Below are 25097 nucleotides of genomic sequence, written 5' to 3'. Positions count from 1 at the left end.
CTTCCCTAATCTCAGAAATGACAGGCTTACTGGATAGGATTTCCAGTAGCTTGGGGTGGGGAGTGGTGCTGGTGCTCTGACTTTATTATTGTGTTGTAGCTAACTTCCCATATCTATGGCTAAACAGAAAAAATAATCTCAAGCATGCAAACTGTGAATAAATTATGAAAAAAGTATTTTAGCTGACACAATATTTACCATTGGCAGGCTTTAGTTTTGCTAGAAACAGCATGTTTGTAGTGCAGAATATGGTCATTTTAATGAAATAGATAGCTCAATCACTTGTTTAGGATCTCATGACAACATTCCATAATCTTCTTCCAAGGCTTCAATTTTATTTTACCTACACTCACTTGAGTGTAAATCCTGTTCACCACCTTTTTGCTGAGTAAGCTTGCATAGCTTGTGCTGTGCATGTAGTTTAATAATGTGATTCTAAAGTGGTGTTAACAAGCAGTAGGATATAGCTAGGCTGATATAAGATATAAATATAGATGATTGCTGTAATCATAATTCTGCTGATGGCATGTTGTTGTTGTTTCTCCACCTAGGTTTTTCCTCAGAGCTCAAGCTCATCGTGGAGTGGTCAAAACATATTTGAAAACCTTAAGGATTCAGAGAAAATATCAAACTGTAGGGTTCATGGGGCTGAGGTACAGGCACAGAATAAAAGAAATTTAAAACATAACAGCTCAACCCAAACTGACATTTTCAACCCAGACATAATGGATATCAAGAAAGACCACGGTGATCCAGAGGACAGCAGTTTGTATTGTGATCTCAAACCATTCTCCAGCAGTGTTCTACACACAGATTCTCATCGGAACACAGTCCATGGGTGCCACAGTAACTCAGAGCACAGCCTTGGTTCATTTAGTCCAGATGTGTATGGTGAGCCAAGCTACGGTATTGTTAACCTGGACAGCAGGAGGCTGCCATTTGAATCCACAGTTACAGACTGTATGATGGTTGAGAGCACATTAGACAAAGGGCATGGTGGGAAACACAGCGGTGGCACCTGGCCTAAAGTGGTGGTCAACATTGCTACAGTGGAAACAGAGAAGTTCTCTGTCTACAAAAAGCCCAAACAGAGGAAGTCTATCTTTGATCCTGACACTTTCAAAAGACCTCTGACTCCACCCAAAATGGACTATCTATCTCCCAGCCAAGTGCTGGGACATTCACCCCAGTCCTCCAAAACTGAAGCCATATCCACCCCTCCTACCCCACCTAAGAGAAGTGATTCTATTAAGTTTAAACACAAACAGCAGGCAAGTTCTGCCTCAGAATCTACGGTCACAACAGGTTCACCACCTGCAAGTCCTGCTACAGTTCAGCCTCCTCTGTCAATTGAACTCAAGCCAGATGGTGGCACTCACAAGGGGCGAGGAAGACCCTCTGGACATTATTATAGGGAGGAGGGGATTGATCTTGCACATTTGCCTTCAAGGAAGTCTTGTGAAGATGACATTGGTTTTCAAAGATTAGAAGAGCCAGAAATTAAGAGACCGAGGCCCAAATCTGCTCCTGCTTTGAGACATAAATTAACCCCTGTGGCCATTCCTAATCCATCTCATCAGGTAGATATAACACCTGAAGCCAACATATTTTTTTTAATGGTTTTAACATTTACAGTAGCTTTTCTTAACCTAAGGAAATATGCACTGTAGAAAATTTAACTGATGATTAAAAGATGTGTCCATAGTGATTGTGCTAATATCCAGAAGTAGATTGCTAAAATGAAGTGGAACATTTGTGGGGCTCTTCTGTAGAAAGTTGTTGCCATTACTACCTTACTGTGCTGTTTATCCATCCTTAGAAGGAACAGCCTCCATCTCTCAAGGCTCTGATTAGTTTGACTTCTTGCTGAATGGTGATTGGGACTTCTCTGTAAAATGGCATTACCAGTCAAACAAAAGGATTGTATTGCCAGCCAAATAAAAGGAATTCTCTTCTGAAAAAGGAGACCAGAGACTGAATTCAAACAATTGTGTAACTAGTTCCTGAGTACAGGATAATTTTAGGTTAGCCATGTGCAATATGGCAAATTACTCTTGAAAGGAATAGGGAAATGCGATTTCAAAAGTATCTTATCATAAGGTGAATTTATTTAAATCAAGATTAAGACTGCAGCCCAGTACCAATTTACCTAGCATTAAGATGAATTGTGAGAGTTATCTTTGAATAGCATCTGTAAGATTGTGTTATAAATAATTATTCTTAATTATTTAAAACTGTTTATCTGCACTATGTAGTTATACAGTCATCCCTCCATATTTGCGGATTTGATATTTGCGGGTTTGATTATTCACGGATTTGATTAATATGTTCTCTCTAGGACTGTCTAGGTCCTCCAGTGTAACTCTGTGGTAAACTTTAACTAATAGTTGCACTGAAAGACCATTTGTAACTACTCCAGTGCCATTCTATGGTCAGTGTATGTTGGACATTGACCACAGAGTTGCACTGGAGGACCTAGAGATTCCTAAAGAGGTGTCCTCTCAGGTAAAAACAGTGTTTTTGTTATTTGTGGTTTTTCCATATTCACGGGGGTCTTGTTCCCCTAACCGTAACGAATATGGAGGGACAACTGTAGTAGTTTGATATTACTCATAATTGTCATGGCTCTATTCTGTGGAATAATGGTGTTTATAATTTGGTTAAGCCCTTATAGTTTTTTGAATTCTTTGTTAGATTTCTCTACTCTATTCTTCTGAAATACAGCACTGCTGAAGATCTTTGGGAATGATTCTTGTGGCCTTCACCAAAGTGCAAAATCCAAGATTCCATAGAATAGAACCATGGCAATTAAAGTGGTATTAAATTAATATAACTATGTAATTCAGATACAAAGATAATTTAAATAATCAAGAAATAAACTTATTTTAAATAATTTGTTTAATACACATAAATTTTCTAGACTAATTTATATACCATTGTGTTGTTATAATAATTACATCAGGTTGCATATATTGGTTTGTATCTCAGTATAGCATTTGTGCTACTTAGGAGCCCCTGTGTCATCTGTACTATAGAATGATTTCTACTTGGGGAGAAGCCAGGAAAGAGAGTGGGGGAAACAATTAAGAGTCTCTCCATATCCATTGAAGGGCACTTGTTTTCCCACTACAGTTATGGTTTAGAATCAATTTCCACTGACCTGAGTGTGATGTGCTCCTAAATTTTCACATGATCAAGCTGTGAATGCTAGGACATTTAAGAAGCAAGGCAAGTAATCAAAGAAGTACTGTCGCCCCTCCTAACTTGCGGATCTGGGATACACACCTTGAATATCCATGGAAAAGGTTTTCTAAAAATGAGTTCAAACGTTCAGCCTGGAAAAGTTGTGCCATTCCCTGTCATGTCCCTAGTGGGCAGCAACACTGCATTCACTATGGCTGAAAGTGATGTCATGTTACATCACATTTTTGGTTGGTTGGTTGGTTGGTTGGTTGACTGTTTTATGAGGTCTTAGGGTGGTAGTTGAGGCAAATGGACCCCAACAACCACACTTATTTTGGCAGTTTGGATGTTCTTGTGTTGATTTTGGACACACACAAAAATAGTCCACTTTTTAAAAAATAATCTTGGGAGATTTGTGAGATTACAGAATGGAGTGGGGGCAACTGCCATGGCCTGCAGGATTTACTTTTCCCACCCATGTGCTAGGGAGTAATGGCAGCTCTTTTATGAAATCTGATGAAACATGAGATGACAGTTTGTATCTCTGAATGTACTGTTCTCTGAGAGCACTGTATTTCCCCTTCCCATTGAACACCCTGTAATTAATAACTTACCATGCTTTTTAAATTAAATTGAAACTGTACCAAAACAAAAAGGAGAAAGGAAGGTGACTTGGATTTCCCCCACAGGTACAAAAATGCACTCCAGCAAGTGAAGAACTTCTTTCTCCTGAGCTACAGGAGTGGCCAACATATTCACCAAAACGGTCCAGTAGGCATAGTGATGGGTTTGTGCCTACCTCTTTATACCCTGGAAGCCTGTCTGCAGGTTAGTATGGCAAACTTCTTCTGTTCAGCAATTCTCCTAAATGTTGATTCCCTACTGGGCAGCCATTAACTTGACAGTGTAAAATGTTACCTTAGAATGTAAGAGTAAAATGTCTTTTCCTGAAATAATAAACACACAACAATTATTTGGGGTGGGTGGGATGACCAAAGATTGTTTTATTTAACTGTTTACTGCTCTAATCATATCAGAGAGTAAGAACAAATAACCAAGTACAAGGCTGGCAAATGTGTTATTACAAAAACAGTAGGGTATACATTCATAATCCAGTCTCACAAAGAACAAAGTGATAATAATGAAGGCATTTTAAAGCTCTAAATAGGCTATAGGAATGCAAGAAATAGGCTATAGTAAACATTTTTGGACACCATGACATGTTATAGACATGCAAAAATAATTCAGTTTCTTGAAACAGTTCGTGTTTTGAGGTTTCTAAACAAGATACTTTTTTTCATTTGTGCTCTTAAGAATTCTTCCCAGGCATATTAACATGAAGCATTCCTACCTGGCCTAGTTTTACCATTCTTGTTGGCAGTTGCAAATTAGTAGTAATGTGCTCAGTTGGTTCATGCCTGTACTGCAGCCATTCACTCAAAACCACAAGGTTGTGAGTTCAAGACCAGTGAAAGGGCTCAAGCTTGACTGAGGCTAGCATCCTTCTGAGGAGGTCGCTAAAATGAGTACCCAGATTGTTGGGGGCAAATTAGCTTACAGTTGTAAACCACTTAGACACTGCTTAGGTGGTATGAAGCGGTATATAAATGAAGCTTGTTTGTTTTGTTTGTTTTTCACAGCATCTTTCTATGCACTCTGGCTTGTATTCAAGAGTGCCTGGTACTGGTTATTTATTACTTATGTCCTGACATCAGCATCTTGATATGAGATGGATCAAGAAAAAGTCACGTGGCCTCATATTCACAGAATACATTAGATATCTTTGTAACATTAGAGTTTAGCATAATATTAAAATTTGATGTAGACTTTTGAGACAGTAATAATTTTCTAAATGCTTCCTTATGTCTGTGATGGTTGTGTTTGAAATCAATGTTGAAAGGGTAGACAATAAATGCATATATGGAGGAATTGTGCATTGGTTTGAAATCCAGAATTGTCATAGGTGCAAATATGTAAGTAATTGTGGTGTGTATTATTGTTACTGAATGAACATTCAAAAACTGGAGTTATTCTTTATAAGTACAGCATTGTTCTTCCATCTCCATAGGAACGGTACCAAGGAACATTGCACCATGTCCTGCAGTAACTGCTGTTCTGAGGAATCCTATTTATACTGCTTGGAGCCATAGAGTTAGCACCACTAATTGCCCGTCTCTTGCCAGCCAGTATTGCCACCAGCATATGCATCCCAGGTAAGTACAGAAAAGAAGCCTTGATGCATCACTTCATCAAATGTGGCCAGCCAGTTGGTTCTGGAAACCCACAGGCAGGACACAAGAAGTCAGGTCTCAATGGTTTCCCTCCAGCAGTTCAGAAACACACTGGTTCCCTCCCCACCCCATTCTTCATTTTCATTCTTCATTTTTATCTGATATTCATTGATTAACAGCTGTCTCACTTGCAGCAATTTGTTGTTTCTTGTTTGTGCCTTCAAATCAACTTTGACTTATGGTGTCCCCTATAATATGGTATTCTTTGCAACATTTATTCAGAGGAAGCTTGCCATTGCCTTCCTATGAGGCTGAGAGAATGTGAATTGCCCAAAGTCTCCCAATGGGTTTTCATGGCTGAGCAAGGATTCAAACTATGGTCTCTTAGAATCCTGGTCAAACCACTAAACCACACTTTCTCAGTGCATCACTTACTAGCATTTTAAATAATGTATATAATGGCAGCTGATTTTTCTGTGTCTTGCAGTGCTCAGCACCAAGGCCGCCTGAGTTTGGATTTGAGCCACAAACACTCCAGTGAGTGTTCTGAAAACACACGCACAAGATCATCACATGGTTCAAATTCACTACCATCTAGTGCAAGACTTGGTAAGTAGCATTTCAAATGGGACAATCCAGCAACTTATTTGCAGTCATGGTTTATGCCATCAGAGGAAATATTTCTGCTTCCTCCACATTCCACTTTTTATTTAAACAGGCTGGATGGCCATCTGTCAGGGATACTTTGATTTAGATTTCCTGCATGGCAGGGGGTTGGACTGGATGGCCCTTGCGGTCTCTTTCTAAGATTCTATGATTCTATTTGTGTTTTCCTTTTTGGAGTCAGAATCCAAAGACTATGACTGGCCCAATTCAAAACGATTATGTGAGCTGAAAGCCATCACCCCAATTTCTAGTAGTTTAAGATTGTGTTTGCACCTCATGGATGACTCTCATGAGATGCAGGACTAAAACTTGTGTACACTTCTCATGCATAATACATCTCATGTGATCAGATTCCATCCCCTGTTTGTACCATTAATCTACCTCTCTTTTTTGTAATAGATACAGGGTTTGGGAAGGTGTGTATGCCCAATATCAGAAAAGCATCTGCATGGTGTGTATGTGTGTGTCCATGGTTTATATGTGAAGTTAACCGTATATAGCAGTATGCATGGTGGCCCAGTGCTAAACACAACTTGCATTGTTTCTATTGGGAGAGAGGACGAAGAGCAGGAGAGGGTTATATGAATCACCTGCTGTGTGTAATCCTTTGTCTGAGTGAGTTTACCTCTATGGCTAAAAATGGTGGAGATAAAATTGAGCAGACTCCAGACACACAGGCTTTCCCTGTTTTGCTCCAATTGCAGTCTTTATTCTAAGAAAAATATTTCTGTAGTCTTTTTCAGAATGAGTGGTATGATGTAGCTAAACACAGAACTGGCCAGTAATATATGAACAGAGGTGTCCTGTTTCAAAAGCAAAAGGCGTAACCTAAGTTCCTGCTTACCTCTCTGCAGCCTCTCTCTCTAAGTATTTATATCCTGGGGATCACACTTTCTGTATCAGAATTCAGATGAAGAGAAGAGCCTCTTGAGAGAGAGGCTGCAGGGATGCTTGCTAGATGGAGAAGAGTTGCACGTCTCCATGTCCTTTATTTTTAAAAGTAGGAATTCCTTGCTCTTTCTGCCTGATTGAAGCAATTATGTGTTTAACATTACAGGACTATCATTGAAAACATTCCCGTGAAATGGGAATTCTTGCCAGAGAATGAAGTTAGATTTTTTAAAAAGCAATAGTAAAACCTGTTTCAATTACATTTCTTATAGTAGCCACTGAAGTATTTAGCAAGATTTAAGATCTAAATGAATTGATTTCTCTTTTTATTAAATTTGACTTTTCCCACCTTTTTGTACTTTAAAGTAGGTTCTTCCAGCAACTTGCAATATAGAACAGAACGAATAAAAATACCTTTGACGCCGAGATATCCAAGGTCCATCATTGGCTCTGATAGGGGTAAAAAAAAATTCTTGTTGTTTTATTGGAGATTATTGCATAAATTAAGAGTTCTGTACTCTAGGATACTTCTGTCTACATTTAGATTAAGGGAATGTGCCCCATCATGTTTTCTGCTTGTCCCTTCACCCCGGATAACACTAGCAGATGGGCAAATATTCTATGTACCAAAATGTATTTTTAATGTATTTTTATAGTTGGGTATGTGTTGCTAACCCTGTTTTCCAGCCTTCTAATTGAGCTACACAGTATTAAAAGATGTACAGCAGCTAAGAACATACATGTTGTAATATAATCCCAACAATTCTTCAGTGTCTTAGGCGCGTTACAGACCGCCCCTTTGGGGCGGCCTGTAGGCGCACCTTTCCCTGCCAGATCAGGGCCTCAGTGTCCAGAGCGGCAGCCGCTGAGGCCCCGATCCGCCACTTTCTGGGCTGCGGGGAAGCGACAAAAGGCCCCTTCCCCGCAGCCTGGAAAGGGGTGTCCTTGGGACTTCAAGCCCCAAGGAAACCCCGCGGCAGCAGGGAGAAGGAGAAAGGGGCCGTTTGGCCCCTTTCTCCTTTGGTCCGCTGGGCGCAGCCATCTGAAGGCTGCACCCAGCGGACCAAACCAGGAAGGAGCTCCGAAACGGAGCTCCTTCCGGGGTCGCGGAAAGGGCGCCCTAGGCGCCCTGCCGCAACCCCAATATGTCACAACTGCACCGCCTCGTTTGGAGGCCGTGCGGCCATGACGTATCGATGACGACGGCCGTGTGGAACAGCCACTGCCATTTTGTGCACGCACAGCGCGCACTAGGGTTAGGGCGGTGCAGAAGCACTGCCGCGTCTTAACCCTAGTACGCGCTCTGCGCGTACTTTTAAGCCCGTGTGTAATGGGCCACAGTCACCAGAGGTGTTTTTATGAAACTTTTGGGAACATTGTTTTGTTCAGATGCCAACTTAACAATGCATTTCATCTTGGGTGACTCTTTGGTGGAAAGATGTGCACATATTGAAACAATCCACATCTAAAATTCATCATTTACAGCTAACAATTTAAAAACCCTCTGATTCTATGATTCTGGCAGGCCATTCTATAATCAAGGGGAGGCTGAAGAAAAAGTCCTCTGGCTGACAGTTACCAACCTAGTTCTGGCTGACTGGAGTAAATATCCGCCAGAGGACCTGAGTGTCTGGGGCAGATTAAATGGGAGGAGGTGATCCTGAAGGTAACCTGGACCCCAACCATGTAGTGCTTTGAAGGTAATAACCAACACTTTGTATCTTGCTTGGAAACTAACCGGCAGTCAATGGAGTGATTTTAATATTGGGATAGTGTGATAACTCATGGATATCCCAGTAATCAATTTGGCTGCCGTGTTTTGAACTAACTGTAGTTTCTGAACTTTATACAGAGTTTTCCCAATTTACAGTGAATGATCTCTCCCAGTGGTTTCATGTAGATGTTGAATAGCATTGGGGATAGAATGGCACCTTGTAGTATGCCATACAACAGCAATTTTTTTTGAAGAGCAACTTCCCAAGCACCACTATGTGGAACTTGCCTGATAGCCACTGTGAAGCACATTGCCTCTGATTCCCATATCCCCAGGCATCCCAGAAGGATAACATGGTTGATAGTACTGAGTGCTGCTGAGAAGTCCAAAAGCACAGCAGGGACACACTTCCCCCATCAATGCTCAGGTGAAGATCATCCACTAAGGTGGTGATAGCAGTCTCAACTCCATATCCTGCTCTGAAGCCAGTTTGAAATGAATCTAGATCTGCTGCTCTTATAGGCTGCAGGCCATGCCCTTGCAGGCAGCTGATGCTTCCTCTGAGTAAGGTGGTTTGTCTCAGAGGCATACCAGTAGTAATCTTAATTCTCTTACTCAATGCAAGACTTTTATAGCCAAAATTGTCTATTCACATAAGTATTGACAGAACCCAAAATTAAATAGATCTTTAGGGAGAAACATCAGAGGAAGGGAGAACTATGGAATACTGACTAATGGGGCAGGTACTAAAAGATCATAGGACAGTGGATAGTGAAATAAAGTATCTTGGAAGGCTCTATAGTATTATAGGAGCACTCCACACTTCCAACATTTTCTTGTAGATCCAGATAGCAATATAATGAAATCTCTTTCTACTACTTCTTAAAACAACAGCAACATGAACACCTTAGACCACTGATGGCGAACCTCCAGAAGTGGCACTCAGAGCCCTCTCTGTGGTCACACACACCATCACCTCAGCACAGAGTTTGTTACTAGAAAGTCAGAGGGACATGGCACTTTGCAATAAGTAAGTGGGTTTTGGGTTGCAGTTCAGCCACTCAGTCTCTAATATATTTGCCATCACTGCCTTAGACGTTGTGGTAGGAAATCCTCTATAAAAATACTTGAAAATTGATATATAAGAATACAGTATGTTGACTGCTGCAAATGCCATAGATGCTCCTGTGTTTCTCTGTGTAGGTTCATTGTCGCACTCTGAATGTAGCAGCCCAAGCCTGGTAACTCCTCCGCAGTCACCACTGAACCTAGAGACCTCATCCTTCGCCAGTAGCCAGTCACAAAATTCTCTTTCCACCATGCCCAGGATCTCAGTGAGTCCAGTATCAATGGGACAACGTCGAAAAGACAAGTAAGTGGTGGTCATTCTGTTAATATGTTATGTAGGGTTAATTACTTAAAAAACTGGTTTGTTAACTGGATAAATATTGAATAATTTGTTGGAAAGGTCAGAGAAAACTGCTAATAATGATTCCCCCCCCCCCCCCCCTTCTAGAACAGTGGCCTTTGACTTTTTTTGACTGGGGCTCACCATTAAGTTCAGTTGGGTACATAGAAACTATCTGACCATTTTTTGCTACACACATAAACACACACGCACACACACGTATCAACCTATTGTTCTGCTGCTCATTCCTCATCCTTCCGCCTGTTCATCTCTGTAGAATCATGGAATCAGAAGAGATCATCAGGTCCATCCAGTCCAATCCCCTGCTATTCAGGAATACACAATCAAACCACACCCAACAGATGGCTATCCAGCCTCTGTTTCAAAAACATGTGCTGGCCAAATGGCCATAATAAAGTTATTGTTGTTGTTGTTATTATTATTATTATTATTATTATTATTATTATTTCAAAAACAGTGCCCTTGACTCTATCCTTGTCTCTCAACTTTACTTACTGTAAATGAAGAGTAGACCCAGTGATCAAAAATGTTATTTCCCGGTGCAGTCCACATCAAGGTGGCTCATGTCTCAGAATGATTTAAAGTCAAATTTGAATTTGTTACTCAAATCTACCAGTGGAAGAGCAGTGTTTTAAAACAGCCCAGAGGTCACCCTCTGTTAGAAAATGCATAGGAAACTTTTAAAGTGCCAGGTCACATGAGACTCATGATAGATGTCACTGACACTAGTAACCGTGGATGCTTGCAGAACAAGTTAGCATTTTGTTTATGTTTATTTCATCCTAAGATGCCTGTAGGTGTAACATATGGCTACTAGGGCAAGAAAAAGCAGGAAAATCACTAGGAGAAAAACAAAACAAAAGGTCAGGGGGTGATTATATACAATATGTGTATGTGTGATCCTTACTCTTGCAAGCTGAGCAACAAAATAGCTGGGAGCATCACTGATGAAAGTTAAAAAGGGAATGTACAATAAGGTAATTCCTCTCTGTGGTAGTGGTCAAAGAATGGATAGGCAGTGTGTTGACTAGTTTCCCAAGTGTAATCTTTTGCTGATGAAATATATTTTCTAGCTAGTGGGGGGAAGGAAAGAGTGTGACATGACAGGTACTGTTTTCTGGCATGTGTCTATGTGAAGGAGGCAAATGTGGCAATTCTGACCTGCCTTATCCTGTAGACTTGAAGATAAATTTGAGGACATTTTGGTTTTGTGCTAAATATTAACCTGCCCAGAACATCATCAAGTATCCCATGTTTTTCCTCAGTTGTTGATATGATGCTAGTTAAATTTTTAGTAACTCCACTGGTCCCCAGAGGATCCCCAGAGGTCACATCTATGCAAAGAACTTTTCAGGAAACAGAAAAGATCGCTACACAAAAAAAGTTGAAACCACAGGAGCTCATCACCTAATTGACAGAACTTTCTCAGTCCCTGCTCAGAGCTTGAAAGGAGCATGGAATAATGGAGGTTTTGCACTTCCTCTCCCCCCTGGAAGGCTGTCACAATTGTTGAGGACTAATCAGCCATTGTCTAGCTTTACAGATAGAAAGAGCCCAAAAAGAAATGATAAATTTACTTTCCAGTAGAGTTAATTAATAATATAATGCAGTGTAGTGTCGTGTCAGGTAGCGCAAGTTGAGTATCCCTTATCTGCAGTGCTTGGGATGAGAAGTGTTTTGTACTTTGGATATTTTCAAATTTTGTAATACAGTGGTACCTCGGGTTACGAAATTAATTCGTTCCGCCGCCGCTTTCGTAACCCGAAAAGCCTTCGCAAGCCGAAAACCCATAGGCGCTAATGGGGAAAAGCCGCGATTTCATGTGAAATAGCGCCGAAAAGCACCAAAATTTTCTTCGTAACCCGAAATAACCTTCGTAACCCGGAACAGTTATTTCCTATGGGATTTTTTCGTATCCCGGAAATTTCGTAACGTGGGTATTTCGTATCCCGGGGTACCACTGTATTTGCTTACACAAATTTAGCAGTTTTATTTTGGAGATAAAACCCAAGTCTAAACACTAAATTTATTTATATTTCATATACACCTTATACATGTAGCCTGAATGTAATTTTAGGCATAATATTTTAAAAATAATTTTGTGCATGAGCCAGGAAGGGTGAGCGGGGGAAGAGGTGCCGGAGTGTGCACTCCTTTTCCCCCAACCCTCCCATCCCTTTAAATGGCTCCCTGCCCCTTCTCCTCTTTATCCTCTCCTGGGGCAGCCCAGGGAGAGGATGGGGAAGAAAAGGCAAGAGGTGCCTTGGTCCCTCTGAGGCCTTTTGCCTCCCAGATCTTCTCCCTGTGCATTCCAAGGAAATGATGAGGAGGTGAAGGCAAGAGGTGCCTTGGTCCATCCGAGACCCTTTTCCTCCCTAATCTTCTCCTTGGGCATCCCAAGGAGAGGATCGGGGAGGAGAAGGGTTGGGAGGGGGGATTAAGGCACCTCCTGCCTTAGCCTCCTGATCTCTCTCTCTGGTCTTCCCAAGGAGAGACTGGGTAGGGAAAGGGAGGAGGAATGCCTGCATTCGCGCCTTGACCTTGTGAATAATCGAAACTGTGAATATGGAGGGCCAACTGTACACTGAACTATCAGAAAGCAAAGATGTCACTCTAAGCCAACCATGTGGACAATTTTGGAATTTTTTGGATTTCAGAATTCTGGATAGGGGATACTCAACCTGTATTGTATTTTGCAACTTAGTATACCGTACTTATAATATTTGGACCTTAATCTCACAACCTACCTAGTGCTTAGGCAACAGAAGACATACAAAATCAGGCTAAAGCTGAGTAGTTCTCATGCCTTAGAGCACATATGCCTGGGGAAGATGCTAGTTTGTAACTCTCCTTACGTGGAAATTTAATGATTTATTTAAATTCCAGTAGACGATAGGTCAAAGACAAAAAAGAAAAGCAAATTTAGGTATTCCTGTAATATAGCATTCATGGACTACAAGACTGTCACTATGAAAAAATAATTATTTTTCTGGAAGTCTCAGACACCTAGAACTAGAATCATAGAGTTGGAAGTGATTCCAAGGGCTATCCAGTCTAAACTCCTGCCATGCAAACACTATAAAAGCATTCCCAATAGATGGCCATGTAGCCTCTGATTAAAAATCTACAAAGAAGTAGCCTCTACCATACTCTGAGGCAGTACATTCCTCTGTTGAACAGTTCTTACCATCAGGAAGTTCTTCCTAATGTTTAAGTAAAATCTCTTTTCCTGTAGTTTGAATCCATCACTCTGTGTTCTAGTCTCTGAAGGAGCAGAAAACAAGCTTGCTTTGGCTGCAATATGCCATCCCTCCAAATACTTAAGCCTGGCTATCATGTTATCTTCTCCAGACTAAACAGACCCAGCTCCCTGAGCCACTCCTTATAGGGCATGGTTTTCAAAGCTTGTACTTTCCTAGCAAGAGTGTATTTGGATAGGGCCTCACATCACCCTCATGCCACAGTGATAGTTGTACCTGAAGCATTACTTTGTGCTGTGTAGCTGGTTGAAGCTGGAGAGGAGCAGCTTTTTGGATGTTTGAATATCCTTATCAGGAAAGCCACAGCCTGTGTTTTCAAGCAGTTATTCACTAAGCATAGCCTCCCTACTCCAGTGTTAATAATAGAAGAAGGTGCTGTACATGCCGAGGATCATATCTAAGGTTAAAGCATATACAGCTGCCACTGAGCTCGCAGTCAGGCCAAACTCTCTTTGAGGTACTGAACTTTCTGTCACAACCTGCAAACTCCTGCCTACTAGTCTGATGGTGATAATGATAGCTAATAGTAATAATGATGATGATATATTTATTTAAAACCACCCTTTCTCCCTCAATGAATCCTAAATACCCAGTTTTAAAAGTAAAAGGTGCTAGGGTTCTAGTCAACCAGAAATCAGTCATATACGTACATTAAGGTGGACATTTTCCTTCATAGCTCAGATAAATGGATTATGACTATTGAATTCATTAGTAATGTGGTAAATGTATTTCTATATATGTCTAGGGAAACATATATGTCTAGGGAAACATATGCTGTATTCACCTTGCCAAAATAGACCACTCAGACAATATAATGGATAAAAACTACTCTGCCAGGATGCTGCCTTTCTACAAAACTGTTTATGAGACAGGAGTCCCTTTTTGTTTCATGCTGGATACTCACTGGTTTGTTATCTGGCCTTGTCAAATCCTTTAATCTCAGCTTTATCTTCTCATCTGCATAGGCTAGTGAACAGCATTCAACAGACAGACTATTTAGGGGTTTACTTCAAAAGACTTAATATCTGTTCTTGACAACTCACTTTCTTTAAGTCATGATGAAGGTGGCAGTGGGATGGGATATAAGGTGAAAAGAGTTGTTGGAGTGGGTGGGAACATACTTAGGGTAGAATTTTGAGCACCTCTACTTTTGTGGGTGGCACACTATTACTACTGATTGGTAGCTCCAATAAGAGGTGTTTACTTGGACATCCTGATTCCTTTAAAGACTACAGTTCAAAAAATGTGTTATTGTGTAGTATAGGAATCAGAGCAGCTATTTTTAGTCAGCCATGCAGGTGCTGGCTAAACACACAGTGTCTCATGTTATTATCCCAGATCATGAGATGAGCATCTTGTGTGAAATAATGTTCTACACCTCCTTCTGTCCTTAATTTTCCCATATTTATTCTCGAGACAGTCTTACTGCAGTGCTTGCCTTATTGATTAATCAGTGATTAACTGATTTGATTTCTATCTTGCCTTTCTCGCAGAACTGAGGGTCAGAGCAACTCAAGCAGATCAGTTCTGATCTGTAGTTCTGATCTGTAGTGTATACTGCACCTGGAACAAAGTAAAAGACTTAACAGATTAATCTAATGTTGCCTTTTTCTGATCCCACAAATACTTAACCTGTGGCTGCTACCTCCTTTTACTGCCTACGGTGGAGTTTGGTAGTCTAGTTAAGCTTTTTTCCTTACACTTGATGCCAAAAAGTCATGCCCCCCTGTATCATATGAAGGTGAATAAAGCATGCATTATATCAACTATGAGTCAAGCAGTGTAGACAAGCCAGGATTGGGTTGGATTTAGGAAGAAGCCTACCCCAAGATTTGACTCATGGTCACGGTTTTCATTCTCAATGTAGCTGTTTAGACTCTGTTGTTACTTTCTCTCTTTCTAAGTGTGTGTTTGTTTTTTTTCCTTTTCTGCATCCCTCTGCATCTTTCAGATATTTGTTCCGTAATAGATCTTTTCTGAGAATCCCTGTGGCTCCTAGGCCAAGGTTCTGTTCACTAAGGAGTTTGAGGTTGGCTTGATATAAAGGTTGTCCTTCTCGAGCAGTATTTGCACACCTTCCTTGTGCTATTTACATGTTTGGATAATCCCCTACCCCAAGGAAAAATTGCATGGTAATTGCAATGCTACCATGCAACCCACCATCCTTAATGGCTTGAGTTGCCTTTTATTTAAACTGCTGCTTAGTTTTCATTGACTAATGGCGTGTTTCCCTGCATATAGATATTAATTACCAGTATTGTGCTTTTCCTTCTCCATCTCTTGACTCTCAGGCTTCTCATAGTTTTGTATTTATGGCCATTGGCTATTAAGGCTCCTGGGATTTTATAAATTGCTATAACACTTTTTGGGGAATGTTTTTCTTAAATGCATATTATATATGTTCATTTACCACTATATAATATGGATGAAGATGTGTTTTGTTCAAAACTATTTTTTAACCTTTGTTTAATTTATAGTTCATAGTATTTTATTATTCTGCTCCTTTTTTGTCATCCCCTCCAAATATATTTAAAATATTGTTCATCTGGCCTCTATGTGTTTGCATGATGATTGGAATGATGCTGCTCACAGCAATTCAGTAATTGTTTAAGACGGGAATTATTTAACTTTTAAGGGTGCAAGGGCAGGCAAATGTTATGCATGTCCCTGCCCTCTGCATAATTTATTTGTGCATAATTTTATTTATAATTGTAACTCTATGTACATGTTTTCAACATGTGGCCCTATGCTCTTTTCTTCCCAAAGGCCATATATGGAAGAACCTCGTCATGTGAAAGTGCAGAAGGGCTCTGAACCACTTGGAATCTCAATTGTGTGTGGTGAAAATGGTGGGATATTTGTATCCAAAGTAACTGGTGGCAGCATCGCCCATCAGGCTGGTCTAGAATATGGTGACCAGTTATTAGAGGTAAATATCTGATGAATTAGTTGATAATTGTAGCTATTGCTAATCCACAAGCAGGCAATCTATTCATTTAGAAAGAAGCCAGTCAGTTTAGATTCTGATACCGAGAAATTACCAACATTATTGGCTCATTTCACTTGTTTTCATGGATGTGCCACAATATTGTTAATGTGTCACTGCTTCTAAAATGTTCCAAACTTTCCACCTGCAAATTTCTCAATCAGCCAGCCTTGGAAAAACATATTTGGGGCTGCATCACAAAGAAATCCTTGAGTTTTACTATTGAATGTATGTTGAAAAAGGAGCTGCAAGCAATTATGGTTCTCTGATTAGTCTGCTTGTATGTTTAGAAACATGTATGTGCCACCTTCCCACATTCTGATCTGGGAATCCTGAAAGCTCAAAATCAAGTGAATCTGACCTTCTTCTGTCTTTTTCCTCCCATTCTTGTAAATTCCAATACCATTCTTTTAGTTAAATTTTCAAATGTCACTGTAACCGTGATGGCTAAGACATATATCCTGATAGCCCCATTAATTGCATGTTGTCTTAATACAACAGGAAAAAACAAATGCCAGTCAGACTGCCATAAGTAACATTTATCTGTGATAGAAAATGTAGATGTTGATTACTACTGGTGATGTGCACCTCCCTGGTTGTGCATCAGGGTTTTCAGCCTGAGAAAGCATTTTTGGACTAAAATTATTGTCTGCAGGTCACATGTTCCCCACTCCACCCCTCCCCAGGGTAAATCTACAGATCTGAAATCTGTTGCTTTCCTTAGCTGAGGTTTGTGTTAAAATAATTTTCTGAGAAAAGTTGAATCCAGGAAGAGTGCCCTTAAAACCTCTTTAGAAAACTTTATTGTATTTCAGTCAGACTGTAAGTTATCCTCTTACACTGTAAGTATCAAAATGATTACATTGATCCCCCCCCCCAGAGGTAATTAAATAATTCAGAAGCAGCAGCATGCCTCTTATCCACACTACCTTGAATTCAACAAATAATCTGCAATATAGATCCAATAAATTATGGGAAATCAAGTTTCAAAAAGCAATATGAAGTTAAATGGGGAAATCTATACTTATTTCATCATTGTAAATGCACTGCTGAGCACATCTGCCTTCCCTCCTTCCCTCCATTCCACCCCAATCCCTAGTTTAATGGAATAAACCTGCGGAATGCCACAGAGCAACAAGCGCGGCTGATCATTGGGCAGCAATGTGACACCGTAACTATCCTAGCACAGTACAACCCACACATGTTCCAGCTAGGAAATCACTCACGATCAAGGTAAGATTGATTAGACTTATCTAGGCTGGGTCTGTATCATGTGAAGCAATGCTTTTCACTACCTCAGATCAGACATTGGATCAAATAATAGTTTGTGTTAGCCATTGTTTAGAATCAACTCAAACAATGGTTTTAGCCTTTGTATCTGCAATATGTAGACAGTAGTTTAAAGTTGTTGCTGCTGCTAGTCTTGTTTTTCATTTTTTATCCTCTCAGCACTCAGCTTCATAGGTTCTCTCCCATATGCATGGTGCCTTAGCCTCTGTAGACCAGGTGATAGTTGTGATAATTATTGGGCCATTCAGACTTCGCAGCAAACTGTAGTTAAGTTTCCTTGATCATGGCTTGACATGAAACATTGATTGAACCACTGTGAATTATTTGTTTTTCGTTTCTGAGGAAATAAAAGCAGCTGGAAAGGGAGAAATGTGCTCCAATCTGCTTATAACTCTAGACACTGCACATGTTTGTGGGAAATACATCTATTTGAGTCTCATACCATTTCTTTTGGAGTTCTGTGGGCAAAAGCAAGCCCTCTTTCACCATAATTTAAAACAATCTGGGGAAGATCAAGGGAAAGGTTACTTTTTTGGACTACAGCTCCCAGAAGTATGCACACACATACACCTTGTTAGAAGGTCTTTGCAAGAAACCAATAGGAACTGAAATATTTACACCTTACCTTTGGCTCATATAAATAATAAGTGAGGATGGTATTGTTGTGGTGTCTGAGGAAGTTGTGCTTAATCACTCTGAGATCAGCTGAGTTTGTCTACACAAAACACGCAAGGCAAAGTTGCTGTCAGAAAGCCAGTTGTCATGGCTTCTGACCAAGGCGAGGGTGGATTATAAGGCACCAGAGCCAACCTTTCTTCAGGTTTTGAGGCGGCAAATTTGGGAAGTTTTATTCTTGCTTATTTTGTTATTTGTGAGATAAAATCTCACGTTGAATGAAAGGAAGTAGAATGATCTCCTTGAGCTCTGCTTGGAGTGGAAGGAGCCATTTTTCCAGCCCCTGGAGAGTCTTGGAGCCATCAAACAGCAGGAGCAAATAACCGTTTGATTTAAAATTTTGACCTTGTTCCTCCCTGTAATGTCAGTAGCCATTTAGATATTTAAAGATGCATTTTAATTTGTGTTAGCCATTGTTTAGAATCAACCCAAACAATTATTATTTAATTATAATTATTTATTATTTAATTATTATTATTATTTCACTACTATAATTCCTACTGTTGTTGACTTTTTAATTCAAGCTCCCGGCTAGAACCTGTGAGTAGTCATTCCACTCCACAAGGCAGTGGAGCTGCAACTCCTGACAGCCATTCCATAATCGACACTGTGAGCGAACAGGACGAAGGGACCATGACACCTCCTTCCAAGCAGACCACTCCAACTACTAGTCCCCGCAATTCAATGCGGTAAGCTGCTTCCTCATTTCTCACTTACTGTGTTTCAGAGCAGCTTTCTCCAGCATAGTGAAATGCAGATTTTGGGATAAGTCCTCTCATATTTCCTGACCATTGGCCATGCCTGCTGATGAGAGTTGTCCCATAAAACAGAGTAAGCCATTGGGGAAGCCTTATCTAGAGTGGCCAGGACAGGGGAATGGCCCTGAATATAAGTATCAAAATCAGAAAAATTGCTCGATACAGTGTATCATGACTGATTTACTGTAATGACAAACAGTTAGGGGTGGGAAGTGGGAATGAAAACATCTGCATTGAACTCAGAATCCAGGTTATGGAGGGGAATGGTTGCTTTCTTTCTGCCAAATAATGTCATAAAGAGTTCAGACTGTTGAAATAGTCTTTGTGTCTCAATACTCTGCTAAAAAACCAAAGGCTGCCAAGGACTGGGTACTGATTTGAATTTAGGAATTTGGAAGAGTAGCAGCTAGTGAGAAATGTTTTGTCAAACAGACCTTGAGTGTCCTTGTTTCTTGCTATTGAAAGCAATTCTATGGACACAACCAAGAGGACCCCTGAACCTAGAACTGTTACCCTTAAGAAGTCTCAAGTGGAACTTGGAATCCAAATCTGTGGCGGAAATCTATATGGCATATTTGTGTCCGACGTAGAAGATGATAGCCCTGCCAAAGGACCCGATGGATTGGTGCTAGGAGACATGATACTTGAGGTAACTGTAAATGCAAAATGAAGATGGTTGATAGTTTCAGTCGGCAGTGAGAATTGTGGTGCCCAAAGGTCACATGTGGCCCTTGGTTATGTCTTGTGTGGCCTTTGAGCTTACCAAACATCCATCATCTCCCTCAAGAAATTTTCAAGTGAAAAAATCTGAGATTGAGTTTAATCTCCCACACATATGCACTCCTCCCCACTCTCCTTCCCTGCTGAAGAAGAAATGAGTTGTTGTTGTTTGTTTGTTTTTTTCAGTTTTGGATTAAACACAATCTAGCATGAAGGAGGAACTTTTGAGCCTCTAGATATTTTGATTGAGGAAATGGCTAACTGCACCACCAGAAGCAACGCCAGGGGCACCATTTGCCATTCAAATGTTATTCATCTCCCCCCCCCCCCGCCTGTTTTAGGCCATGTGAAAATCACATGGGTCCCACCTCTGCTCTATGGTGTGGGAAGATGCTTAGCATACTTCTTATTACTTAATTTGCAAAGATACACATCAGACTTGTGGTTTTATGCATTCATGGTTTCTTTCCCTTTCTTTATTTTCCAGTATGGCTCAGTTGACATGCGCAATAAAACAACAGAGGAAGCTTATCTTGAAATGCTTAAGCCATGTGAAAATGTTAGAATAAAAGCTCAGTACAGAGTTGAAGAATTCAGCAAGATCAAAGATTTACCTGGAGATGGATTCTATGTCAGGTATTTAAAACTCCCTTCAGTACATCAGGAAATGGTGTGAGCCAGTAAGGACTGGCTCCACAGACATAAATATCTCTTTCTCTTTCAGCAGTTAATGACTTGCAGTTAAATGTCTGAATGAGATCAACCAATAAATGTTGTATGTGTTGTGTTTAAATTGACCATTGGTAGTAGTAAAGTTCTATCTATAGTAACTTAAATCTGCTTTGGCTCATTTGCATATATAAATTCAGTTCATTGAATTTTCCCTTATGTGTATCCCCTTGAGCAAACATCTAAATGATTGACCTACTTAAACAACATCAAGCTTGCAAGCTTAGTAAACCAAACTCCTTCCTTCCTTCCTTCCTTCCTGCCCAACCGATTAATTCCATTTTTGAATATAGATTTTATGATATAGATTTTATGATATAGGTCTTATGAGCAGGGTGAAAAGGAAGCATTTGACTTGAAGCACCTGGCTTTTAATTCCCAGTCCAGCCACAGCTCTCGTTCTTTGAAGTTCTACAGCCTGTAAAATAATAGTGATCTGTGTATGAATATTATGAAAAAATGAGGGAAAGAAGGAAAGGCTAAAAAGAAACTTTTTAAAAAAAATAGTATTGCTTTTTTAAAAGGACGATGATTAAGGTGATAAATAAGATGTTTTACTTGAATCATGAGCATGAGCCATTACAGTGTCTATTGAATATGTAAAAGTTGCTGGCTGCTCCTTTAGATAAGCAAGAGCTGCCTCTGCTCAGAATTACAATTGGAAGAATTTTATTTGCAAAAAGATGGAAATGTAATCAGAAACCTAGCAGAACAGAATAAACTAAGGAAACATGGACCAATTTGAGATGGTTAAATTGCCTGTTCTATGATAGAGATTGGAATTGGGGGGGGGGGGAGTAATAGAGAGATGGATGCTGGTGATTAAATATATTAAAAAGTAATAAGGTTAAATGATGGTAATTTATGATTGTATAATATTTTAAAGGATGTGTCTTTCAAAGTGTATTCAGTGGATTACATTGGAATAGTGGTAGGAATTAAGAAATTATTTGCATGCTGTAATACATATTTATACTTATAGCGTCTATATTTAATATGTGATGTGTTAATTAAAAAGTTACTTTCGTCTCTCATTCTTTGCAGGGCACTTTACGACCGGCTGGCAGAAGTAGAGCAGGACTTGAGCTTTAAAAAAGATGACATTTTGTATGTCGATGACACTCTGCCACAGGGGAACTTTGGTTGCTGGATGGCATGGCAGCTGGATGAGAATGCCCAAAAGCTGGAAAGAGGACAGATTCCCAGCAAATACATGTAAATCCATCTCTAAGATATAAATATCATTGCTAAAAGTGAACAGTTAAAATGAAGTATGAATATAAGCCATACACTTCATTCTTCCAAGCTTTGTAGTTAATGCTGGAGAGATATTAAGTTTCCCAGTAAAGTTGAAAGAGGTGGCATGTTTTCAATAACACCCAATTAAAGAAGGTATTCCATGATGGCATTTTTAGTACTGTTGATAGTTGCTGTCTTCTAAAAATGGAAAGGACTTTGGGATTATTATTTTTTTAAAAATTGAACATTGATATAAATGGTTTCCCATGGTCATGCGGTAGCATTTTTAGACATGCGTGGCATCCATATTTAATTTTGGTCCTTGAGTTTGAACACAAGACTGCACCACATTCCCTCCTTTTAATCTGCTAAATTAATGCTTGATTTTTCATAAAGATCAAGGAGATTAAGATCAAGGGAGAGAAGTAGGCACCACTGCTTAGCTAGGATCCTTATATAATAATGAACTAGCAACTATATTACTAGCAACGGGTAGGAAAATCTTCCCCATATCTGATTATTGTTTTATGTATTTTGGTTCTGCTTGCTCTCTATTTCATAGGCCTTTTCACTTGACTGTTTTACAGTCATTCTTCACATTTTGCAGCAACCTTTGCAGTAACTCAGCTTTCTGAGTTGTGTTCCCCCTTATATTGAATATGTGGAGTTACAGGATTGTAGGACTGCTATACTGTTTCAGAGCCACTTATTACTTGACCTTCTGTTGTCCATTCACTTTTTAAAAAACATATTTCACTTCTTCTCTATCTCTGCAAAAGCCATTTAGACATAGAGTCAAGAGAAACAAAATACAGGGCCAGTTACATACAATCAGTCTGCATGAATTTAGAGACCTGCACATCTCTGTGCATATTGCAACAGGATCTTTTTGTAAGAACAGACCACCTCAGGTAGTTGATGAAGTTAGAAATACCAAGCAACCCCAACCTGTTGCTCTGACAGTTCAAGCAACCATTTTGTTTTCATCTAAGCCTCATCCACATTGCAGAAATAATGCAGGGTGACTTCACTTTGTCATGGCTCATTCCTACAAAATTTGGAGAAATTGTACTTTTCTGAGACTTTAGCCTTTTCTGTCAAAAAGCTCTGGTGTCACAGCAAACTACAAGTCCCAGGATTCCATAGCATTGAGCCATGGCAATTAAAGTGGGGTTAACCTGGATGCAGCCACAGTGTGGTTGAAAGACTGTTATAGGAGTAGGTGATGGGTCCAGTGGATGGGAAGATGCACACTCCTGTCCTGGAGAAGATAGAAAGTAAGTGAAAATGTGTCATCTGTTTCAATGATTTTTAAATCATTGGAGTGGTTTAAAACAAGGGGACCTTTTGCACAACACCTTGTTTGTCAATGAACTCATGTACCCGTTACAGAACTCCATGATATTGCAAAAGAATCTGGGGTACAGATACATACTGAAGGTATTAGTTGGTTTTCATTATCACTCTGTATGAGTGGACTAACAACGTGCTCTGGAAGCTCCCTAAATGTGGTGAGCTCCCATGTGAGAAAGATATCTTCTAGAGAAGCATGTCCACTGTTACTGATTTTCATCCTGAGGAATTGTTGAGTTTATAGTGTGATGTCAACATGTGGAAGTCATGTTGGACTACGTCTCTTCTTTTTTACCTTTCAGTGCACAGTGTACCTGTGTCAAGATATGCCTCATAGTGCAATTATATATGTATCCATAATGAAGCCTATCTCAAAATTTTAGTATCAGTGGTTTGAATATTTACATATAGTTCACAAGCATTTCAACTAATGCCCAATTATCAAAACAATTTTCTTGTAGGATGGAGCAAGAATTCTACAGAAGACACAGCATGTCTGAAACAAAAGATGAAAACAGTTCCACAAAGACATCATCGGCAGCAGCTCGAAGATCATTCTTTAGAAGAAAACATAAACACAAACGCAGTGGGTCCAAAGATGGAAAGGATTTGCTGGCCCTTGATACCATCAGCACTGACTCCATTCCCTTCTTAGATGGCAAGTGACTGTTGAATGTAGTTAGCACACCACAAGATAATCAGTATTTATTTGTACTTTGGCAAATGAAGACCCACAGTTTGCTGTTTAAAGAATATGAGTGTGGATAGCTAATGCTCAGTTTGCCAAGACCAGTGTAGGTTCAGCAACTACACATTGTAATCCTGAAATATACTAGATGTTGTATCCCCGCTGAGTGAGAAGCAATAATTGTTCTAAGTTTGCATCTGAAAATATTTGTTGATTTAAAAAATGTTCTACAACAACGTAAGTAAAATAAGTAGTAAAATGTTTTACAACAAAGCTGGGAAGGAGATTGGAATCTAAATTTCAACAATGCCATGGCATTTAGTCTAACATACAAGTAGAACTCAGAGTTCAACAGCAAAATTGTTTATTTGTGGTTATGTGACAAATTCTTACAAAATCTTTTGATTTTGTCATCAGTAAAATTGCTGAAATCTTCAAATCATTGCAAACTGGATAAAAGGATGTTAAGGAGTTTTGATGAAAATAGTATAACTTAGTTCTTCTTTTCTGAGTAGTTAAGAAGCACTGGTTTGGGTTTACTGAAGGTAGACTATACTTCCCTGAATTTTTCCTAATAAACAATTCCATATCATTTATTCATTTTAATTCATATTTTGTACTGTTAGAGAATTAAGATTCATAGGTTTTCAGATAGCATCAATCCAGTCCTTACTTTTATTTATTAGCATGCAATTGAGTACTAGATTTCTAAGAAGAAATTTAAAATATAATGTAAGAATTTCTACCTTTCTTTTCAGATTCTATAAACCTTGCTTATCAACGAGTCCAGAAAGTGGATTGCACATCTCCTAGGCCTGTGCTCATTCTTGGACCGTTACTTGATGCTGTGAAAGACATGTTGGTCAAGGAATCGCCAGGAAAATTCTGCAGGTGTCCCCTTGGTAAGTATGTTGGCACTAGAGACTTCTCTGGCAGCAAAGGTTATATTCTTTGGGCTTACCGCAAAGCAATAAAAAGGCAGTGGTTGCTTGCATTTTGTAGATGCTTCAGTTTTCTTTGTCCAAGGTAGTACTTTAATTCCTTGCTTACTATATTGTCCATGTCTTTGAAGTGCAATTTGTATCTCAGACCAAAAAGTGAGACTCTGTATCACCACCACTACATGTCTCCCTTCCTGAGATGTCCATTCATGAACATCAAAATTTAATGTGCTCCTCTCATAGCATTTCATTTGCTCCCTTGATCCTTTCTTCTGCATCTGTCATCTCTTGTCTCACTGTGCAGCTATAATTTCTTCACGTTCTGTAAGAATATGTTAAGATCC

At 39.7% G+C, this 25097-nt stretch overlaps 1 protein-coding gene across 2 annotated transcripts in view; it reads left to right on the top strand.

The window, feature by feature from the left end:
* Nucleotides 1–25097, top strand: part of DLG5 (discs large MAGUK scaffold protein 5) — a 158207-nt gene that overhangs the window by 122195 nt on the left and 10915 nt on the right. The window contains exons 16-29 of one of the 2 annotated variants that reach the window (XM_042459194.1): nucleotides 552–1580; nucleotides 3873–4011; nucleotides 5252–5396; nucleotides 5902–6023; nucleotides 7341–7430; nucleotides 9889–10057; nucleotides 16141–16303; nucleotides 17460–17593; nucleotides 18850–19014; nucleotides 19549–19732; nucleotides 20291–20439; nucleotides 21577–21747; nucleotides 23586–23782; nucleotides 24571–24714. In XM_042459194.1, coding sequence (XP_042315128.1) covers nucleotides 552–1580; nucleotides 3873–4011; nucleotides 5252–5396; nucleotides 5902–6023; nucleotides 7341–7430; nucleotides 9889–10057; nucleotides 16141–16303; nucleotides 17460–17593; nucleotides 18850–19014; nucleotides 19549–19732; nucleotides 20291–20439; nucleotides 21577–21747; nucleotides 23586–23782; nucleotides 24571–24714 — 3001 coding nt within the window. Of the gene's footprint in view, nucleotides 1–551; nucleotides 1581–3872; nucleotides 4012–5251; nucleotides 5397–5901; nucleotides 6024–7337; nucleotides 7431–9888; nucleotides 10058–16140; nucleotides 16304–17459; nucleotides 17594–18849; nucleotides 19015–19548; nucleotides 19733–20290; nucleotides 20440–21576; nucleotides 21748–23585; nucleotides 23783–24570; nucleotides 24715–25097 lie in introns of both variants that reach the window. The other variant, XM_042459193.1, reaches the window with a different exon arrangement.

The sequence above is a fragment of the Sceloporus undulatus genome, chromosome 3 (assembly GCF_019175285.1).
Source record: "Sceloporus undulatus isolate JIND9_A2432 ecotype Alabama chromosome 3, SceUnd_v1.1, whole genome shotgun sequence".
In the NCBI taxonomy this organism is placed as follows: domain Eukaryota; kingdom Metazoa; phylum Chordata; class Lepidosauria; order Squamata; family Phrynosomatidae; genus Sceloporus; species Sceloporus undulatus.
This window is presented reverse-complemented; position numbering and strand designations above follow the sequence as displayed.